The sequence below is a fragment of the Aethalodelphis obliquidens genome, unplaced genomic scaffold, assembly GCF_003676395.1.
Source record: "Aethalodelphis obliquidens isolate GAN/ISIS:26980383/991018 unplaced genomic scaffold, ASM367639v1 scaffold35, whole genome shotgun sequence".
Lineage (NCBI taxonomy): Eukaryota > Metazoa > Chordata > Mammalia > Artiodactyla > Delphinidae > Aethalodelphis > Aethalodelphis obliquidens.
In genome coordinates, this window is record NW_020837979.1 from 8,524,868 (window position 1) to 8,543,042 (window position 18,175).

The window sequence follows — 18,175 nt, forward strand, 5'->3', positions numbered from 1 at the left end:
TGGAAGAAGGGCAAACCCAGAATTCCTGAAATGCTTTTTCTGCATCAGTTGACATGATCATGTGGTTTTGTATTTCATTCTGTTAATGTAGTCTATTACATTGATTGATTTTCCTATGTTGAACGATGCTTGCATTCCAGGAATAAATCCCACTTGGTCTGGTGTATAATCCTTTTAATACGATGTTGGGTTCGGTTTTCTAGCATTTTGTTGGGGAATTTTGCATTTATATGTACAACTGATATTGCTCTGTAGTTTTCTTAAAACGTCTTTGTCTGGCTTTGGTATCAGGGTATCCTGGCCTCTTAGAACTAGTTAGGAAGTGCTTCCTCCTCTTCAATTTTTTGGAAGAGTTAGAGAAGCATTAGTGTTAGCTCATTTATATGTCTGGTAGCATTCACCAGTGAAGCAACTTGAATCTGGGCTCTTCCTTGTTAGGAGGTTTTGATTACTGATTCAGTCTCTTTGTTTATTACAAGTCTATTCCAATTTTCTATTTCTTCTGAATCAGTTTTGGTAGTTTGTGTGCTTCTAGGAATGTGCTCATTTCTTCTAAGTTATCCAGTTTTTTGGCATATGATTGTTCATAGTATTCTCTTATAATCCTTTTTATTTCTGTGATTATAGTAATGTCCCCACAATTCTTAACTAATAATTGAGGCTTCTCTCTTTTTTTCTCATTCAATCTAGCTAAAGATTTGTTAGTTTTGTTATCTTTTTAAGGAACCAATCTTTGGTTTCATTGATTTTCTCTATTGTTTTTCTATTCTCTGTTTCATGTATTTCCATTCTATTCTTTATCATCTTCTTCATCCTGCTAGCTTTGAATTTAGTTTGCTATTGTTTTTCTTATTTCTCAAAGTATACAGATAGGTTATTTGTTTGAGATCTTTCTTATTTTTAATGTATGCATTTATAGTTATAAATTTCCCTCTTAGCATTGTTTTTGCTGCATAAGTTTTGGTATGTCATATTTGATTTTCATTCATCTCAAGGTAATTTCTTATTGGTTATTTAAGAGTCTGTTGTTTTATTTCCACATATTTGTGTATTTTCTAGTTTTCCCTCTGTTGTAAACTTCTAGTTTCATTCCATTGGGATCAGGAAAGATACTTTATATGATTTATATCTTCTTCAATTTATTCAGAGTTGTTTTGTGGCCAACATATGGAGAACGTTCTATGTGCACTTGATAAGAATGTATTTTCTGCTGTTGTTGGGTGGCGTGTTCTGTACATGCTTGTTAGGTCTAATTGGTTTATACTGTTGGTCAAGTCTTCTATTTCCTTATTATCTTTCTAGTCCTATGTGTTATTGAGAATGGGTTACTGTCTCCAACTATTATTGTAGAACTATTTCTTCATTCAATTCTGTCCATTATTGGTTCATATATTTGGGGGTTCTGTTGCTGTGTGATATGTGTTTATAGTCGTTATGTCTTCTTTCTGTGTTGAACCCTTATCAATATATAATGTCCTTGTCTTTTGTAAATTTTTTTATTTGAAATCTGTTTTGCTGGAAAATAAGATAGCTACTCTTTATTTTTTTCCTTATGGCTTTGAGTTACTGTCTAGTATTGTTTCATTTCAGTCTGAAGTATTCCCTTTAGTATTTCTAACAGGGCAGATCTCTTAGCTTATATTTATCTGGAAATGTCTTAATTTCTCCTCCATGATCAAAGAATAGTTTTGTCAGATGTAGAATTCTTGGTTGACAGTACTTTTCTTTCAGGACTTTAAATATGTCATATCACTGCTTCTGGCTTCCATGATTTTTGTGTTGAAATCGGCCATTAATCGTATTGAGGATCCCTTGTACAAAATGTCGCTTCTTTCTTTCATGCTGACAAGATTGTCTTTTGATTTCAACAGTTTGACTATAATGTGCTCTAGTGTCGGTCTCTTCCATTTACCTTGCCTGGAGTTTGTAGAGCTTCTTGGATGTGTATAATCATCAGATTTGGGAAGTTTTGAAGCATTATTTCCTCAAATATGTTCTCTGTCGTTTGCTCGCTTCTCCTTCTGGGACTTCTAAAACGTATATGTTGGTACTCTTGATGGTGTCTCACAGTCCCTCATGCTCTGTTTATTCATTTCATTTTTTTCTTTCTGCTCCTCAGACTGGATAACTTCAAGTGTCCCAGGTCAAAGTCAGGGATCCTTAATTCTGCCTGCTCAAACCTGCTGTCACATCCCTCCAGTGAGTTTTTCGTTTCACTTACTGTACTTTTCAACTTCCGAATTTCTCTTTGGCTCATTTTTCTAACTTCTATTTCTTTACTGATATTCCTACTTTGTCCAAACATTGTTTTCCTTATTTCCTTCTTTGTCCATCATTTCCTTTACTGATTAAATATATTAAAGACGGTTGATTTAATATCTTTGATGAATAATTCCAGTGCCTAGGCTTCCTCAGGGATGGGTTCTTACTATTTCTTTTTTTTTTTTTTTCCTGTGAATGGGCCATACTGTCCTGTTTCTTTGTATGTTTCATAATTTTTTTTTGTTGAGAGCTACACATTCTATTTGGGTAACTTTGGAAATCTAATTCTCCCACTCCTCAGGGATGGACAGTTTCGGCTTGTTGAGGGCTGGAACCGTGCATTTGTGACTTCTCCAAACTATTTTGGCAAAGTGTGTATTCCTTACTGTGTATGGGTGCTGAATTTCCAGTTTGTTACATCTGCAGTCACTCGGTGGCCTGACAAAGGTTTCCGTAAGTGTCTATATTTCAGAAGGAGAAAAACAAAAAATACTGTCTTTTTAATCTCTTTGACAGAATTTCTTGGAAGCTCTTGAGGTCATGATAGTGAAACTATCATGTGAAATGGCCAGCCTCAGTGCCAGCCCTCAGTGGTCAAAGGCAGTGATCAACACACACCCAGATTCTGGCACCAGGAAGCCACACTGAGAATGTGGGCTGCAAAACACTTGGCTACCTGCCATGGGGCTGGGGGATGGAGAACGGTAGGATCTACATGGAACACTGAAATTCACTAAAATTTACCAACCTCTTCATCAAGCTCTTTACTGGACTATGCAAATGTTCATCTCTTGTTCCAAAATAGTTGCTTAAGGTAGATCTTGCCAGCTCAGTTCTAGCTTCGGTGAAGAGATGTATTCCTGGAGCTTCGTACCCAACCATCTTCTATGTAGGCCTTGGTTTTTCTCAAGTTTACCTGGGAGGCTTGGAATAGATCAATGAGTCCCAGCCTAGAATCACCTGGAGAGCTTTAAAAACTACTGATGCAAAGGTAGATTTCCCATGTCAGGAAATCTGATCACGTGTCTCTTTTTAACAATCTCCCAGGGGATTCTCATGCTCAGTTAGGGCTGAGGACCTGGGAGAAGGTCTATCTCAGCCTCGGGGCCTCACCATCTCTACCGACTGGGGACCTCAACTAGGCAGATGTGATGCAGCTGGTCTGAGCTGGGATCTGACACTGCTTTTCCAATAGATCCCAGATGGTGGCCCTGCTGCTGCTACATGGACCCCTGCTTGAGGAGCAGAATCCTTTCCAACTGTTTATCTTCTATGTTTTTCTTAATTTCTTGAGACTCTGACACTTAGAGAACCTGTTCTAGCCTCAAAGCAAAGCACTTTCCTTCCCATCAGAGCAGCAGGAAAGGTTATCTGGGAGACCACCACGGACACGCATGAGACTCTTCATACAGCCCGACAGTTTCATGTGGGGAGATTACTTACCAAATAGTTTAACCAAATGTTCTTCTCGCTTATTTGAACTCAATGCAAAGTTGGCATCTCTCAAGCTCTTTTGTTGAGGATAACCTATGGGAAAGTAAACTTTAGCTGTGAGCCAATCTTTCACTGGATCTGCATGTAATTCTTTTTATTTTTATTTTATTTATTTATTTTTGGCTGCATTGGGTCTTTGTCGCTGTGCACGGGCTTTCTCTAGTTGCAGAAAGAGGGGGCCACTCCTCGTTGCCGTGCATGGGCCTCTCATTGCGGTGGCTTCCCTTGTTGCTCTAGAGCACAGGCTCAGTAGTTGTGGCTCACAGGCTTAGTTGCTCTGTGGCATGTGGGATCTTCCTGGACCAGGGCTCGAACCCGTGTCCCCTGCATTGGCAGGCGGATTCTTAACCACTGCGCCACCAGGGAAGCCCCTGCATGTAATTCTTTTTAAATCGATACACTCATGCATGGTATTTGAGAGAAACATCCTGCAGTTGGCCTGCTCTAGGGGAAATAGCACTGGACTTGGGTTCCAGTACACATTTTTTTTTTTTTTGCGGTACGCAGGCCTCTCACTGTTGTGGCCTCTCCCGCTGCGGAGCACAGGCTCCGGACGCGCAGGCTCAGCGGCCATGGCTCACGGGCCCAGCCGCTCCGCGGCATATGGGATCCTCCCAGACCGGGGCACGAACCCGCGTCCCCTGCATCAGCAGGCGGACTCTCAACCACTGCGCCACCAGGGAAGCCCCAATTGCTTTTCTTTTAAAAAGAAATCAGCTCCATATTAAAGGACTTGATTTTTTGGATAAAAACCTTCCCACAAAGAAAACTCAAAGCCCAGATGGCTTCACTTGTTAACTCTATCAATAAGGAAGAAACATCATCACTTCTACACAAACTCTTCTGAAAAACTGAAATTGAGAGAGTACTTTCCAATTCATTCTATGAGACGAGCATTATCCTGATAACAAGCCAGACAAAGATTACAGGAAAAGAAAAGTATAGGCCAGTATCTTTCATAAACATAGATGTAAGAATTCTTAACAAACTTTTAGCAAATTGAATCCAACAATATTTTTTTAAACGATAATATATCATAACGAAATGACATTTATTCCAGGAATGTAAAACTGATTGAACATTCAAAAATAAATCAGTGTAATTCATCATGTTAATACAAAAATCATATGCTCATCACAACAGATGATCAGAAAAAGCATTTGACAAAATCAAACATCCATTCAGGATAAAACTCCCATTAGCTAGAGAACAAAGGGAATTTTCTCAATTTGATATAGAGTAGTTATACTCTTTATCAGGGGATTCCCTGCTGGCGCAGTGGTTAAGAATCTGCCTGCCAATGCAAGGGACACAGGTTCGAGCCCTGGCCCAGGAAGATCCCACATGCCATGGAGCAACTAAGCCCGTGCGCCACAACTACTGAGCCTGAGCTCTAGAGCCTGCAAGCCACAACTACTGAGCCCACGTGCCACAACTACTGAAATTGAGAAAAAATTACTGAAAAAAACTCTAGAGCGCCTAGAGCCCGTGCTCCACAACAAGAGAAGCCATGAGAATGAGAAGCCTACGCACCGCAACAAAGAGTAACCCCTGCTCACCTCAACTAGAGAAAGCCCGCGCACAGCAATGAAGACCCAACACAGCCAAAAATAAATAAATAACTAAATTTATTTTTTTTTAAGTAATATATATCGGGAAATCCCTGGTGGTCCAATGGTTAGGACTCTGCACTTCCACTGCAGGGGGCGCGGGTTCCATCCCTGGTTGAGGAACAAAGATCCCACAAGCTGCCCAGCGCAGCCAAAAAAAACAAAGGGATATATCATAAAGACAGACATATACACCAATGGAATAGAATAGACAGCCCAGAAATAAGCCCCCACATATATGGTCAAGTGATTTTTGTCAAGGATGTTGAAACCTTTCAGCAGGGAAAGGTAAATCCTTTCAACAAATGGTGCTGGGAAAACTGGACATCCATGTGCAAAAGAATGAAATTGGACTCTTACCTAACCTCATATACAAAAATTAACTCAAATGGGTCAAAGACAAATATAAGAGCTAAAACTACAAAACTCTTAGAATAAAACATAGGGCAAAGCTTCAGGACATTGAATTTGGCGATGATATCTCAGATACGACACCAAAGGCACAGGCAACAAAAGAAAAAAATAGGGAAATTAGATTTCGTGAAAATTTTTAACTTTTGTGTATCAAAAGACATTATTAACAGAGTAAAAAGGCAACCCATAGAAAATATTTGCAAACCACATATTTGATAAGGGATTAATATTCAAAATATAGAGAACTCCTAAAACTCACCAAAAAACCCAATTCAAGGGCTTACCTGGTGGCGCAGTGGTTGAGAGTCCGCCTGCCGATGCAGGGGACACGGGTTCGTGCTGCGGTCCGGGAAGATCCCACATGCCGTGGAGCCGCTGGGCTCGTGAGCCATGGCCGCTGAGCCTGCGCGTCCGGAGCCTGTGCTCCGCAACGGGAGAGGCCACAACAGTAAGAGGCCCGCATACCGCAAATAAATAAATAAATAAATAAATAAATAAATAAATAAATAAAAAAAAATAAACTCAGGATTTAATTGCCACTAAAAAAAAAAAAAACCCAATTCAAAAATGGGTAAAGGGGACTTCCCTGGTGGCGCAGTGGTTAAGAATCCGCCTGCTAACGCAGGGGACACAGGTTCGACCCCTGGTCCGGGAAGCTCCCACATGCCACAGAGCAACTAAGCCCGTGCGCCACAACTACTGAAGCCCGTGCACCTAAATCCCGTGCTCCTCAACAAGAGAAACCACGGCAATCAGAAGCCTGCGCACCACAATAAAGAGCAGCCTCTACTCACCACAACTAGAGAAAGCCCACGCGCAGCAACGAAGACCCAACACAGCCAAAAAAAAAAAAAATGGTAAAGGACTTGAATAGACATGTACCCAAAGAAGATATACAAATAGCCAATAAGCAAATGAAAAGATACGCAACATCATGAATCATTAGAGAAATGCAAATCAAACCTATGATGAGCTACCACCTCATACCAATTAGGATGGCTACAATCCAAAACAAAAACAAAAACAGAAACTAACCAGCGTGGTGAGGCTGTGGAGAAACTGGAACCCTTGTGCACTGTTGTTGGGAATGAAAAATGATGCACCCACTATGGAAAACAGTATGGCTGTTCTTCAAACAATCAAAAATAGAATTATAATATGATCCAGCAATCCCATATCTGGTTATATATCCCAGAGAATTGAAAGCAAAGTCTCAAAGAGTTATTTATACACCAATGTTCACAGCAGTGTTATTTACAATAGCTAAAATGTGGAAGCAACCCAAGAATTCATCAATAGATGAATGGATAAGCAAAATGTGGTATATACATACAATGGAATATAATTCAGCTGTAAAAAGGAAGGAAATTCTGTCACATGGGGAATGGGGAGTTATTGTTTAATGAGTATAGAGTTTCAGTTTTATAAGGTGAAAAAACTTCTGGAGATGGATGGTGGTAATGGTTGCACAACATTATGAATGTATTTAATACCACTGAACTGTACACTTAAAAATGGGTTAAGATAAAGAATCTAAAAAAGAGTGGATATACATATGACCCAGCAATCCCACTACTGGGCATATACCCGGAGAAAACCATAATTCAAAAAGACACATGCACCCCAGTGTTCATAGCAGCACTATTTACAATAGCCAGGACATGGAAGCAACGTAAGTGTCCGTCAACAGAGGAATGGATAAAGAAGATGTGGTACATATATAGAATGGAATATTATTCAGCCATTAAAAGGAACAAAATTGGGTCATTTTGTTCCTAGAGATGTGGATGGACCTAGAGAGATGTGGATGGACCTAGAGAGATGTGGATGGACCTAGAGAGTGTCATACAGAGTGAAGTAAGTCAGACAGAAAAACAAATATCGTATATTAACACATATATGTGGAATCTAGAAAAAATGGTATAGATGATCTTATTTGCAAAGCAGAGAGACACAGAACAAGTTAAAAACACCAAAATTTAAAAGTTTACATTGTAAAAAGAATTTGCCCTTCATTTCCCCGCATTTACGGTGGCCCCTTTCCCATATTAAAGAGTCTTGAAGGTGCCTCATACACTCTTCAGAGCCATTCACACATAGAACATTCTGGACACTGTGACTGGCTTTCTTTGCTTTGACTTAGCCATATGTCCTGATGTATTTCATATCAGATTATATATAACTCCTTCATTATCTTAAACAATTGCACGTTGACCCATTTTATGAATGCATAGACACCAAATACAAATGAACACCTACCTATGATTCTATTTGCATAAAATTCCAAAATAGTCAAAACTAACCTGTGGTGACCGGTAGAATGCAGGATAGTGGTCACCTCGGAGGAGGAATAGGGCAGTGAACGAGACGGGTGGGAGGCTACCAGGGAGCTGGTCATGCTCTGATTCTTAAACTCAGTGATGGTTATACGGGCGTGTCCACATGCTAATAATTCACTGAAATGTACATTTATGATTTCTGCACTCTTCTGTATGATGTCGTGCTTCAGCTTTACCGAATTTAATCTCACAGTCTAGTGGGAAAGTTATACAGAGCGGCAAATAACTATGGCTCAGTTTGGTCAATGAATTCAGGACTCGGTATCTTCTTGCCCTGTTGCAGCAGTTGACCCCAACGCGGCTGGAGGCTGACCGCAAGCTAATCCCAGCTGCTGCCAGCTGGATAACCTTGGGCAAGTTACACACGCGTGAGCCTCCTCGGTTCCCAAATCTGTAAAATGGGAATAATAATACCTCATACCGTTATTGCAAGGGTGTAATATAGTAATCTATGTAAAGTGGGTAGGAGTGCTCCGCAAGCACGTAGCAGGTGTTCCATTCACTCCAGCTACCGTTACCACGAAACTGTCATTTTTACAAGGAAAAGGATCCTCCTCAGTGCTCAATAAAGAAATGCTTTGGGGGAAATATCCACCGCCGGTCTCCTCGGGGACGGCGAGCTCACGAAGAAGCGTGGTCGGAGGTGCTGAAGCTCGGGAAAGCAGTCTCCCTGGACAGGCGACCTAGCAGCCCACCACTCGCTGACCGCCTCCTCCTTAAGCGCGGGGCAATGACGTCACCCCCACACGGTGCAGCCTACCTTGGAAGCTCCCCAGCGATTCCTCCGGGCCGTCTCCATTGGCTGGCCAGGACAGGCGGCCCCGCCCCTTTGCCCGCCGCGGGACCCGGGGGCCCGCCGTCAATCTGCCCAGGTGGGAGCGGTGATTGGCCGCGGGGCCCGCCCCCCAGAAAACTCCGCCGGGCTTGCGTAGGCTGCGCGCTCGGGGAGGGAGGGGCGCGGTACCGCGTCAGGAGCCACCGCTGTCCCGGTCAGCACGCCAGGCCGCCGTTGGTCACTCCTGCAGCCCGCCTGCTGGGCAGGGCCGGCCCGGCCCGGCCATGGAGTCCTACGACATCATCGCCAACCAGCCCGTGGTCATCGACAACGTGAGGCTCGGCAGCCGGGGGGAGGGCGCACGCGGCAGTGCACGCGGGGACCCCCGACAGACTCGGCTGGTCCCTCTAGCTCACTGCCCGCGCGCCACCCCTGCCGGCCGTCCCCACCTGGCCCTGTAGTTGGGGCCACGGGGCCAGCCCCCCGCTGGCGCGGCGGATCCCCAGCCCGAGCCCTCCCTGAGCCGGGCGGGGAGGTCCGTAGAAGAAGGGGGTCCCATCGTTCTGGCGGCCCTTGGTCAGCATCCGGAGAGGTGGGGTGACAGTCGGGCGGCCCGGCCGAGGCACCCCGGACCTTTCTCAGTTGAGAGTGGGGTTGCTGGGCAGGTTTCGACCCCAGCCCCTTTACCCCTTCTCAGGCTGTGGCCCTGGCTGTCCTCTTGCACACTGCTGGCCCCATCTTTTGGAGAAGGTTGGCCTGGGGACCTCTACAACAGCTCTTTCCAAGTGCTGCACCCCCAGGCAGCACTACCAGAGTGGGCAGGCCCTACTGCACCCTTTTCCTGGGACTGGGGAAAATGCAAGTTAAGCTCTGCCCACCACATAGCCGCCGCCACCTGGCTGACCACTTGGCTACTTTGACCCTCTCCTTAAGTGCTCCCCGAGCCAAGCAGAAGTTCCACAGCCGGCAGGGCAGTGGAGAGAATTCAGGACTACTCTTCCCAGGACCCTTAGCAGTTTGGGAACATTGTTTGCAAACCTCAGAGGAAAGTTGCCTGGCTTCATTGTGGTTTGTCCTTCAGCACTGGGGCTCAGCATGTTTTCTGGTCCACGGGAAGAAAATGAAGGGCAGGGATCTGTGGATCTGCCCCTAGCTGGGTATCTGCCTCTGGTGTATGGGCCTTGGAGTTTTTGATAATGACTCACTTCTCTTTGTGGGATCTGTCTCCCTGTAATCCCTGAACGGCTGTCTTTTTTGGAGTACCCATGTACGTGCCCTGAGTCACAGCAGGGGATGTTTAATAAGGCTAGAGCTGGGCTTGGAGGATGCTCTCCATCAGGCTACAGGAAGGATCAGGCCAGTTCCTTACTTGGCGGGCTAATCAACAAGTTAATGAGTTTAGAGGGCAACCTGTTTGGTTCCTCTGGGCTTCCAGCCCCTCCTGTGTAACTTGGGGATGTTTATTTCTGCTTTGCGGACCCCAAGGGTTGTGATGGAGATCTATGGGAAGAGGGGTTGAGATGCTCATTCCTGCAGTGAGTGGGAGGTTTCTAGACGCCAGGTTCCCTTTAAGATATTCTAAGTCCAGCTTCCGTGCTGGAGCAGTGGCAAGACCAAGCTGTCCTCCTGTAGTCTCTGGAGAAGCCACTTGAGGAGAGGTGCCAGTTGTCCCAGTGAACCCAGTGATCTTCCCCAGCGGGTCCTATATGTGGCCCATGGTTGCTGAGGGGAGGGGGCCAGAGTGTTGCAAAAAGCTTATGGGTTGCTTCTAGCTGGGTTTTGGGAGTAGCTTGTGCAGCTCCTGCCTGGAGCTGACCTTGGAGTGTGCAGACGAGGATGTACTTCATGGTTCCTCCATCTCCACACTAGTGACATTTTGGCCTGGATAATTCTTGGTTATGTGGGGCTGTCTTGTGCCTTTTAAGATGTATAACAGCATCCCTGGCCTCTACCTAGAAGCGAGTGGCAGCCCCCGCTCCCCAGTCTCCAAACGTTGTCAAATTTGGGGGAGGGAATGCAAAATCGCTCCCGGTTTTGAAGCACTGGTGTACTTGTAAATGGCCTTGCCCTCTTGGCAGGATCTCAGGCTGCCACCCCAGGCTGCCATGGTGGGGCAGCAGCCCTCCCCATGGCAAGGCACTGCCTTCGTCTGGAGGTGAATGTTGGGAGCTAAACATTGACTTTCTTTGCAGGGTTCGGGGGTGATCAAGGCTGGCTTTGCAGGAGACCAGATTCCCAAATACTGTTTCCCAAACTAGTAAGTGTTGCTCAGGCAGCATCCCTAACCCTTCGGTTTGCTTCCGCAGAGAACGTGGGTCCTGTGTCACAGCTCTCTTTGAGGCCAACTCTTGTCCCCACCTGTAGGAAAAACTCCAGATTTGTGAAGCTGTTGCTCTTAAGGGCGCTGGAAGGAGAAGACCTGTGCTCTGGGCTTCCCCCTCCTCTTTGGAGGCTGATTTTGGTCCCTCCTTTAGCCAGGAAGGAGGAGAAGCCACCAGCATTCCCCTCGGGACAGGGTGTGGTAGCAGCAGCAAGAATAAAAGAGAGACATCTCCAGGAGAGAGACCTAGACTCAGAGGAAAAAGTGGGGAGTTAATGCCACCCCTTCCTCCCGGGAAATGTTTTCTTCAGGGCCCATTTAGTTTCAGACTCTAGAAAATATTTTGTTCAGTCAAGGAGGGTCTTTGCCTGAATGGTGCCAGTGGTGGCAGAGGTAAGGGGGAGGTGAAACCTGGAGAAAGCCTGGAGTGCTTCTCCGGCCACTGTAGCCCATCGGGAAGTTTTCCCTCGGCCGTGTCTCGTCTCAAATCCTGGAGGTTTTAGGGTTTAGTGGCCCAAGCCGGGGTGGGGGAGTCCTAAGGCCCCTGAAATGGCTGGCTGTATCAAGACAGAGCCAGCCTAAAGCATCCAGTGGGGCCTCAGCTTTCCTTTTGAACTCACGTTGAATGTAATTAAAGGTTCCTCTTGATGTGCAGGGAACCTGGGTCAGATTTTGTAATGGTAGCCCGTCCACTCTGCCAAGAATTGCATCTCTGTTCTGGAAGCCCTGGCAGTGGGAAGGGGCAGGAATGACTGAGTGAGAGAGGGGTGTACACGGGAGCCACAGCCCAGTTTCCTGGGGCCACCCCGCCTTGGTCTGCCCTCCTGAAATCGAGAGCGTGGGCTGAGTCATCGTGGCTACAGAGGCTGACCCTCTGCCAGGGCTGACATTACAGAGCTCTCAGCCGTCTCTGGGAGGGCTGGTGGGAAATGGAAGTGACACCTCGTCTTCTGACCCTGAGCCTTCTGTCCTGCCAAGGCCTGCTCTGTAGTCCCGTGGCCCATAGGCCTAGCTTCTGACCTTTGCCCCGTGGCCACCTTCTGATGCTTTGAGTACAGTTACCCTCTTGACCATTGGAGTTGGACTTTGGTCTTCCTGGACTGGGCTCAGCTGTGCCCCTTGCCCACCTCCCTGACCTCTCCTGTCTTCGCAGTGTCGGGCGCCCCAAACACATGCGGGTGATGGCTGGAGCCCTGGAAGGGGACCTCTTCATTGGACCAAAAGCAGAGGTAATACCTGTGGAGCCTGCCTTTTTCTGGGTTTGGGGTCTTCATTGTCCCAGGAGCCTTGACTGGTGATCAGAGCTGTACCGCCAGAGAGGGCCCTGGGCGTCTGTTCTCTGAGGCCATCTGCCACCCTCTCTGGTCCTGGCCTTGGAGACTGGCTGGGCTCTGAGAGCCTGAGAAGCAGTTGGACAGATGAACCTGTGCTGGGTTCAGGACCTGTCATGGGGCATGGGGACACCCGGCGAGCGGATGAAGGGGCAGCTCCCAGGCGGGCGGGGAGCAGTTGCTGGGTGAATGTCTGGTGCCACAGCTGGCCTCCCCCCTCCGCAGGAGCACCGGGGGCTGCTGACCATCCGCTACCCCATGGAGCACGGTGTGGTGCGGGACTGGAACGACATGGAGCGCATCTGGCAGTACGTCTACTCCAAGGACCAGCTGCAGACCTTCTCCGAGGAGGTGGGGCAGCGGCCCCTCCCGCCGGGGGGCCCAGTTCTCCCTGTGGTGTCCTCTCCCTGCCCGCGGCATCCCAGTCAGGCTTCCTCGTTTCCTCTGGCTTTGTCAGGGCCTGCCACCTCTGTTGCGTGGGCCTGGGTCCACACAGTCCGTGGCTGCCGAGCAGAATTTTCCAGGGAGCGCTGGATCTTTGGAAGAGTAAAACTACTGGCAGATGATGGGCTTGTGCCATCGGGAGGGATGGCAGGCCGCAGCTTCATGTGTTCACAGGGGCGGGTGGCTCTCTGGAAGGATCATGGCAGCGCCAGCACGCTGTCTTTGCACCTGCCGGCAACTCTGGCATCTCTTGCAGCATCCTGTTCTTCTCACGGAAGCTCCGCTCAACCCATGTAAGAACCGGGAGAAGGCGGCAGAGGTGTTCTTCGAGACCTTCAACGTGCCAGCCCTGTTCATCTCCATGCAGGCCGTGCTTAGCCTGTGAGTGCTCCCTAAGCCCTGCGGCCCCTCCATCTCCGTCCTCCTTGGGGGCAGCCTCCTGCTCGGGATGACCAGGCATCTGACTTCCCTGTAGAAACAGCCCCCTGATGACCGTCCCTTTAGGGAGTCCCGCGGGTCCCTTTTTCAGACCAGATGATGCACATGTCCCGGGGTCCCTTCCAGGGGTGAGGAGGTCCCCATGCCTCAGTGGCTGAGGTGAAGGGATGCTGACCTGGTGACAGGTATGCAACAGGACGCACGACGGGAGTCGTTCTGGACTCAGGGGATGGGGTCACTCACGCCGTCCCCATCTACGAGGGCTTTGCCATGCCACACTCCATCATGCGGGTGGACATTGCCGGCCGCGACGTCTCCCGCTACCTCCGGCTGCAGCTGCGCAAGGAGGGGGTTGACTTTCACACCTCGGCTGAGTTTGAGGTTGTCCGGACCATCAAAGAGGTGACGCAGGGCAGGAGGTGGGGAACGGGGCGGGGGGTGGTCGGACCCGGCGTAAGGTTGAGCCCTGGGTGCGGGTGTCCCGGTTGCCGCCTCCTGAGGGCTGTGTCCCTGCCCACTGCAGCGGGCCTGCTACCTGTCCATCAGCCCGCAGAAGGATGAGGCTCTGGAGACAGAGAAGGTGCAGTACACCTTGCCAGACGGCAGCACCCTCGACGTAAGTTGCCAGGCCAGCCCCGGGGGGGCGCAGGAGTGATGCCGGGACCTGGAGGAGGAGGAGGAGGCCTGTCTGCCTCAATCTTGTGTTCCCAAGGTGGGGCCAGCGCGCTTCCGGGCCCCCGAGCTGCTGTTCCAGCCAGACCTGATAGGGGATGAGAGTGAGGGGCTCCACGAGGTGCTGGCCTTCGCCATCCACAAGTCTGACATGGACCTTCGCCGGACGCTGTTCGCCAACATCGTGCTCTCCGGTGGCTCCACACTTTTCAAAGGTACCACAGTTGGGAGGTGGTAGTATGACTTGGAGGCCAAGGGCAGCTGGACCCTCAGACTGCATCCCACTTCCTAGAAGCCTGGGAGATGGCCCATTTCCTGTTGGTTTTTTGGGTGCTCAGTTTTTGTTTTTGTTTTTTTTAAGAGAAAGATTTAAAATTAAATTTTGTTTACTTTGTAAATAGGTGATAAGTTTAACGAGGTCTAAAATGTATTAGATGAAGTCTGCCTTCTCCCATTGTCCTGGTCACCCAGTTCCCTCCCCACAGGAATTGTTAGTTTCTCAGGTAACACCTGTGCATGAATAAGCACTCCCTTTTTACACAGACCTTAGTGTACTGAAGCTCCACGCCATGTATTTTTGACTTTGCACCACATCCAGAAGATCTTTCCTAGAGTGTAAGTTCTCTTATCTGGCCGTATGGGATGGATGTGCCATTTAACCGCTAACCTGCGGATGGCCTTGCGGATGGTGAAATTCTTTCTGATCACAAAGATGCTGCAGTGGTTGACCTCATAGACGGTTACTTCACGTGATGAGAACATACCTAAAAGAAAAATCCTAGGACTAGAATTGCTGAGTAAGAGGGTGTGTATGTGCATTTGTTACCTGGTAGATACCACCAGAGTTTCCCTCCTGAGAGGCTGTGCCACTTTCACCCCCATCAGTTATGGACGAGAGTCCCCCGGCGCCGTCCCGACACTGTGTGTGTTTGCCCATCTGCTGGGTAGAAGTGGCAGGCGTGTTCTCCTGACTCGTCATTCGCCTTTGCCTTTGCTTCTGGCGGTTTTGGCTCCAGAGCAGCGGGGGAGGGAGAGTGTAGGGGTTGGGCAGAGCTGAGTGACTTGGGGTTCTATCTCATGCTGCCTTCCTGAGGAAGGAAGCTGGGCCCACCTGTAGGCATGCTGCTGGATCTTTTATGCCTTTGGGGTGGCTTGCCCTTACCCTTAATCCTGGCAAGAATGACAAAAACAAGCATGGCAGCACCTGGGGCTGGGGCACCAGAGGTTGGATGCGGGGGAGCTAGTGGTAAAGGGTCGGATGTGGACCCCCAGTTCAGCCAGCCTTGTGTTCACAGGCTTTGGCGACCGATTACTAAGTGAAGTAAAGAAGCTTGCCCCCAAAGACGTCAAAATCAAGGTGAGGTTATGGGGAGTCCCCATGGGGCATGGGGGTGCTGGGCAACCTGGACCCGGGGAGGAAAGAGCAAGAACCACCCTCAGATGCCCTCTGCCTTCCAGGCCCAGCCCAGCCCTGCTGCTCCCCCTGCTGCCAGCTGAGGCACTTGCTGCCTGGCCTCGGGCACTGGGAGAAAGGCCCCCGCTCCCTGAGGCTGGGACTGGGGCTTCCGTGCGGGGGTGGGGCAGTCACGTTGCCGCTTGCTCCCTCTAGATCTCAGCCCCTCAGGAACGGCTGTACTCCACGTGGATCGGGTGAGGCGGGGCTCACGGGGAGGGCTCTGGGAGGAGACCATTGTGCCCTGGACACTTCTCCCCGGGTTGGCCCAGGCCAGGTGGAGGTGGGTGGGTTTCCCTCCCAGGTAAGGGAAGTGGAGCTCTGGGCGCCCAGGGAGGGCGGTTGGCTCAGCCCTCAGGTCCACAAGACAGCTCTCCCTCCCTCGTCACAGTGGCTCCATCCTGGCCTCGCTGGACACTTTTAAGAAGATGTGGGTGTCCAAAAAGGAATACGAAGAGGATGGCTCCCGGGCTATTCATCGTAAAACGTTCTAGCGCCCAAGGAGGAAGGTGTAGCATGGGGAAGATGGGAGGAAAGGGGAGCCAGAGTCCTTAACCCTTTCTGGTCCGGTTCACATACTAGGCCTCGGGGCCCCCTGCATGCCCTGAACCCCCGGCAAGTGGTGCAACAATGCTTCCCTGCAGCCCTCCGCACACACACGCACACACAGTAACATTAGCTGCATGGATGGGAGGCTTGAGCTGGAAGATGGGAATTGAGGGGCCCAGCTTTGGGCGGTTCTGGGTGTCCCCCTTGGCAGAACCAATTAGGCCCATTACTCTCTGCTGCCCCGAGCTCCAAGGCCAGACACCCAAATACCCCCCTTTTCTCCGACAGGGCCAGAGCGCCTGGATGCCTGTATAACTAGCCTTGGGGAGTGGGGTGGAGGAGGGGGCAGCCAGCAGCTCCCTGCCGGTGTGTCACTGCTTCTCATGCCACCTCCTCTTCCTGACCCAACAGAGTAGCCCAGAGGGCCACACCTAGGCATCCCTGACCCTTTCACACTCTGTTCTCCCATCTTTCTGGATGGGTGCCTTGGTGTAGACTGAGTTCTTGTCAGTCTTCTTCCGTCCCCCATAAGGAGTCTGGACTGGAGTCCGACCCTTTGGAGCCAGAGCAGAGGATGCACTGGGTTTGGGCGGCCGCAGCGTGTTGCGTTCTCCCCTTCAAAGCACTTCAGTGACTTGCTGCTTCCTGTCCTTTACACCAGTACCTGGGACAGGAAGGGTGAATGGTCTTCATTTGTTGAAGGGAAGCCACTTAATCACAAGTCAGACCTAGTGGGGGTGAGGAGGGCACACTTCCTCCTCCCACCTCTCCCACAGAAGAGGTCTTCATTTACCTTGTGGCCAGGACCCCCATCTCCCTCTTCCACAAATGTACAATAATTTAACACAGTTGCCTGAAAAAAATTTTTTTGTAAATCATTATAGTAATAATTATGGACAAGGCCCAGTGTGTGGCTCTGTTTTCTTGTGGTTCTTTGCACTGTTGTTTGCTCATCCATCCCTGAGGACCAAAGCAGCACGGCACTGGCTGTAGCTCAGAAGCCTGAGATTTCAGTGGTTGGTGGGGCAGCGTGGCACGGGAGGCCCCAGGAGGCTGGGCTGTCAACCTGGTGGCTGAATTCCCCAGCCTCTTGACACGCTCGCTGCAGTCTGCCAGGAGAACAGGCTGCCTTTCTCCCCTTTATTCTTGGATGGGGCCTTGTGGCAGGCGGGGCTGGGGCTGGGTGCATCCACGCCCTCACCTGTTCTGTTTGAGCACCTCTGCTGCCCGGCTCAGATGTAGCTGAGGCCAATAGACCAACACTGATACAGGATCCAAGTTCAGCCAAGTCAGGAAGCGGGGTGATGGGAGAGATGTAGAGGGCTGTATCGATGAGCTGGGCTCTGAGAGAGTAAGCTGAGCAGCCAGGAGAGGAAGGGCAGTGGACGGAGAGGGAGCAGTGAGAAGTGAGTTGAGAGTGTCTACCCTCTCCTTCCTCATCAAGTACTTACATCAAGAACACCTACAGTATGCCCAGGAGGTGCCTTGTGTTTGGAGCCCGCGGTAAACAAGACATATCTTTGCCCCTAAAAACACAGATCAGGGGAGAAAGATACACAGGGCATTTCAGTACAGAGCTGGGGGGCCAAGAGGAGGGGCATCTAAGCCAGCAGGTGGGGCAGGCGGATTTGCATGGGTGTAGGAGGGGTTAGCCAGGTAAAGAGGGGGTGTTCCTGGGAGAGGTAAGAGTTCAAGGAGACGCCTGGGACCAGTGGGGCTAGAAAAAAAGGACATGGGCCCAAGCGGGGCTAAGGCGCAGGGCAGCGTGAGTGGCCTCTGGCTATAATGTGAGGTAAACCAGAGGGGTAAGTTGGGGCCAGCATGCAGGGGGCCTCGGGAGGGTTTTTAGCCGTGTCCTGAGTGACGGGCAGTCAGTCAGGGGCGCATGGTTATTATAGCTGTGTGTTGAAGGCGATGGACTTGGTGGGGCTGAGGGAGGGCCCGGAACTCAAGAGATCAGGCAGGAGGGGAGACGTCACTGAGTCAGGCCTGTCTTCAGAGAACGTTTTGTGAGGCTTTGGTCACAGCGTGCCTGTCCCCAAGGGGAAACAGAATTTACAGAGAAACCTTTGTT

General features: G+C 49.5%; 2 protein-coding genes across 2 annotated transcripts in view; one reads left to right on the plus strand and one right to left on the minus strand.

Moving 5' to 3' along the window:
* CUNH2orf92 (chromosome unknown C2orf92 homolog) overlaps window positions 1-8,102 on the minus strand; it is a gene marked incomplete at its 5' end in the record, with an annotated part of 30,076 nt that extends 21,974 nt beyond the window's left edge. The window contains 2 exon segments of the mRNA XM_027128626.1: window positions 3,706-3,789; window positions 8,084-8,102. Coding sequence (XP_026984427.1) covers window positions 3,706-3,789; window positions 8,084-8,102 — 103 coding nt within the window.
* An 872-nt stretch (window positions 8,103-8,974) lies between these two features.
* ACTR1B (actin related protein 1B) lies at window positions 8,975-17,010 on the plus strand. The gene is made up of 11 exons (XM_027128914.1): window positions 8,975-9,226; window positions 11,087-11,151; window positions 12,368-12,443; window positions 12,771-12,896; window positions 13,246-13,370; window positions 13,613-13,829; window positions 13,951-14,043; window positions 14,140-14,314; window positions 15,395-15,456; window positions 15,709-15,749; window positions 15,944-17,010. The coding sequence occupies exons 1-11, from the start codon at window positions 9,179-9,181 to the stop codon at window positions 16,044-16,046; spliced, it is 1,131 nt and encodes a 376-aa protein (XP_026984715.1). The 5' UTR covers window positions 8,975-9,178; the 3' UTR covers window positions 16,047-17,010.
* Window positions 17,011-18,175: the final 1,165 nt, after the last annotated feature.

Excerpts from the sequence above, each read along its gene's own strand:
- ACTR1B (XM_027128914.1), top strand. The coding sequence starts at position 9,179 with ATGGAGTCCTACGACATCATCGCCAACCAGCCCGTGGTCATCGACAAC. Across the intron at positions 12,897-13,245 it reads TGCAGACCTTCTCCGAGGAG|CATCCTGTTCTTCTCACGGA; the intron begins GTGGGGCAGCGG and ends CATCTCTTGCAG. Across the intron at positions 15,457-15,708 it reads CCAAAGACGTCAAAATCAAG|ATCTCAGCCCCTCAGGAACG; the intron begins GTGAGGTTATGG and ends TGCTCCCTCTAG.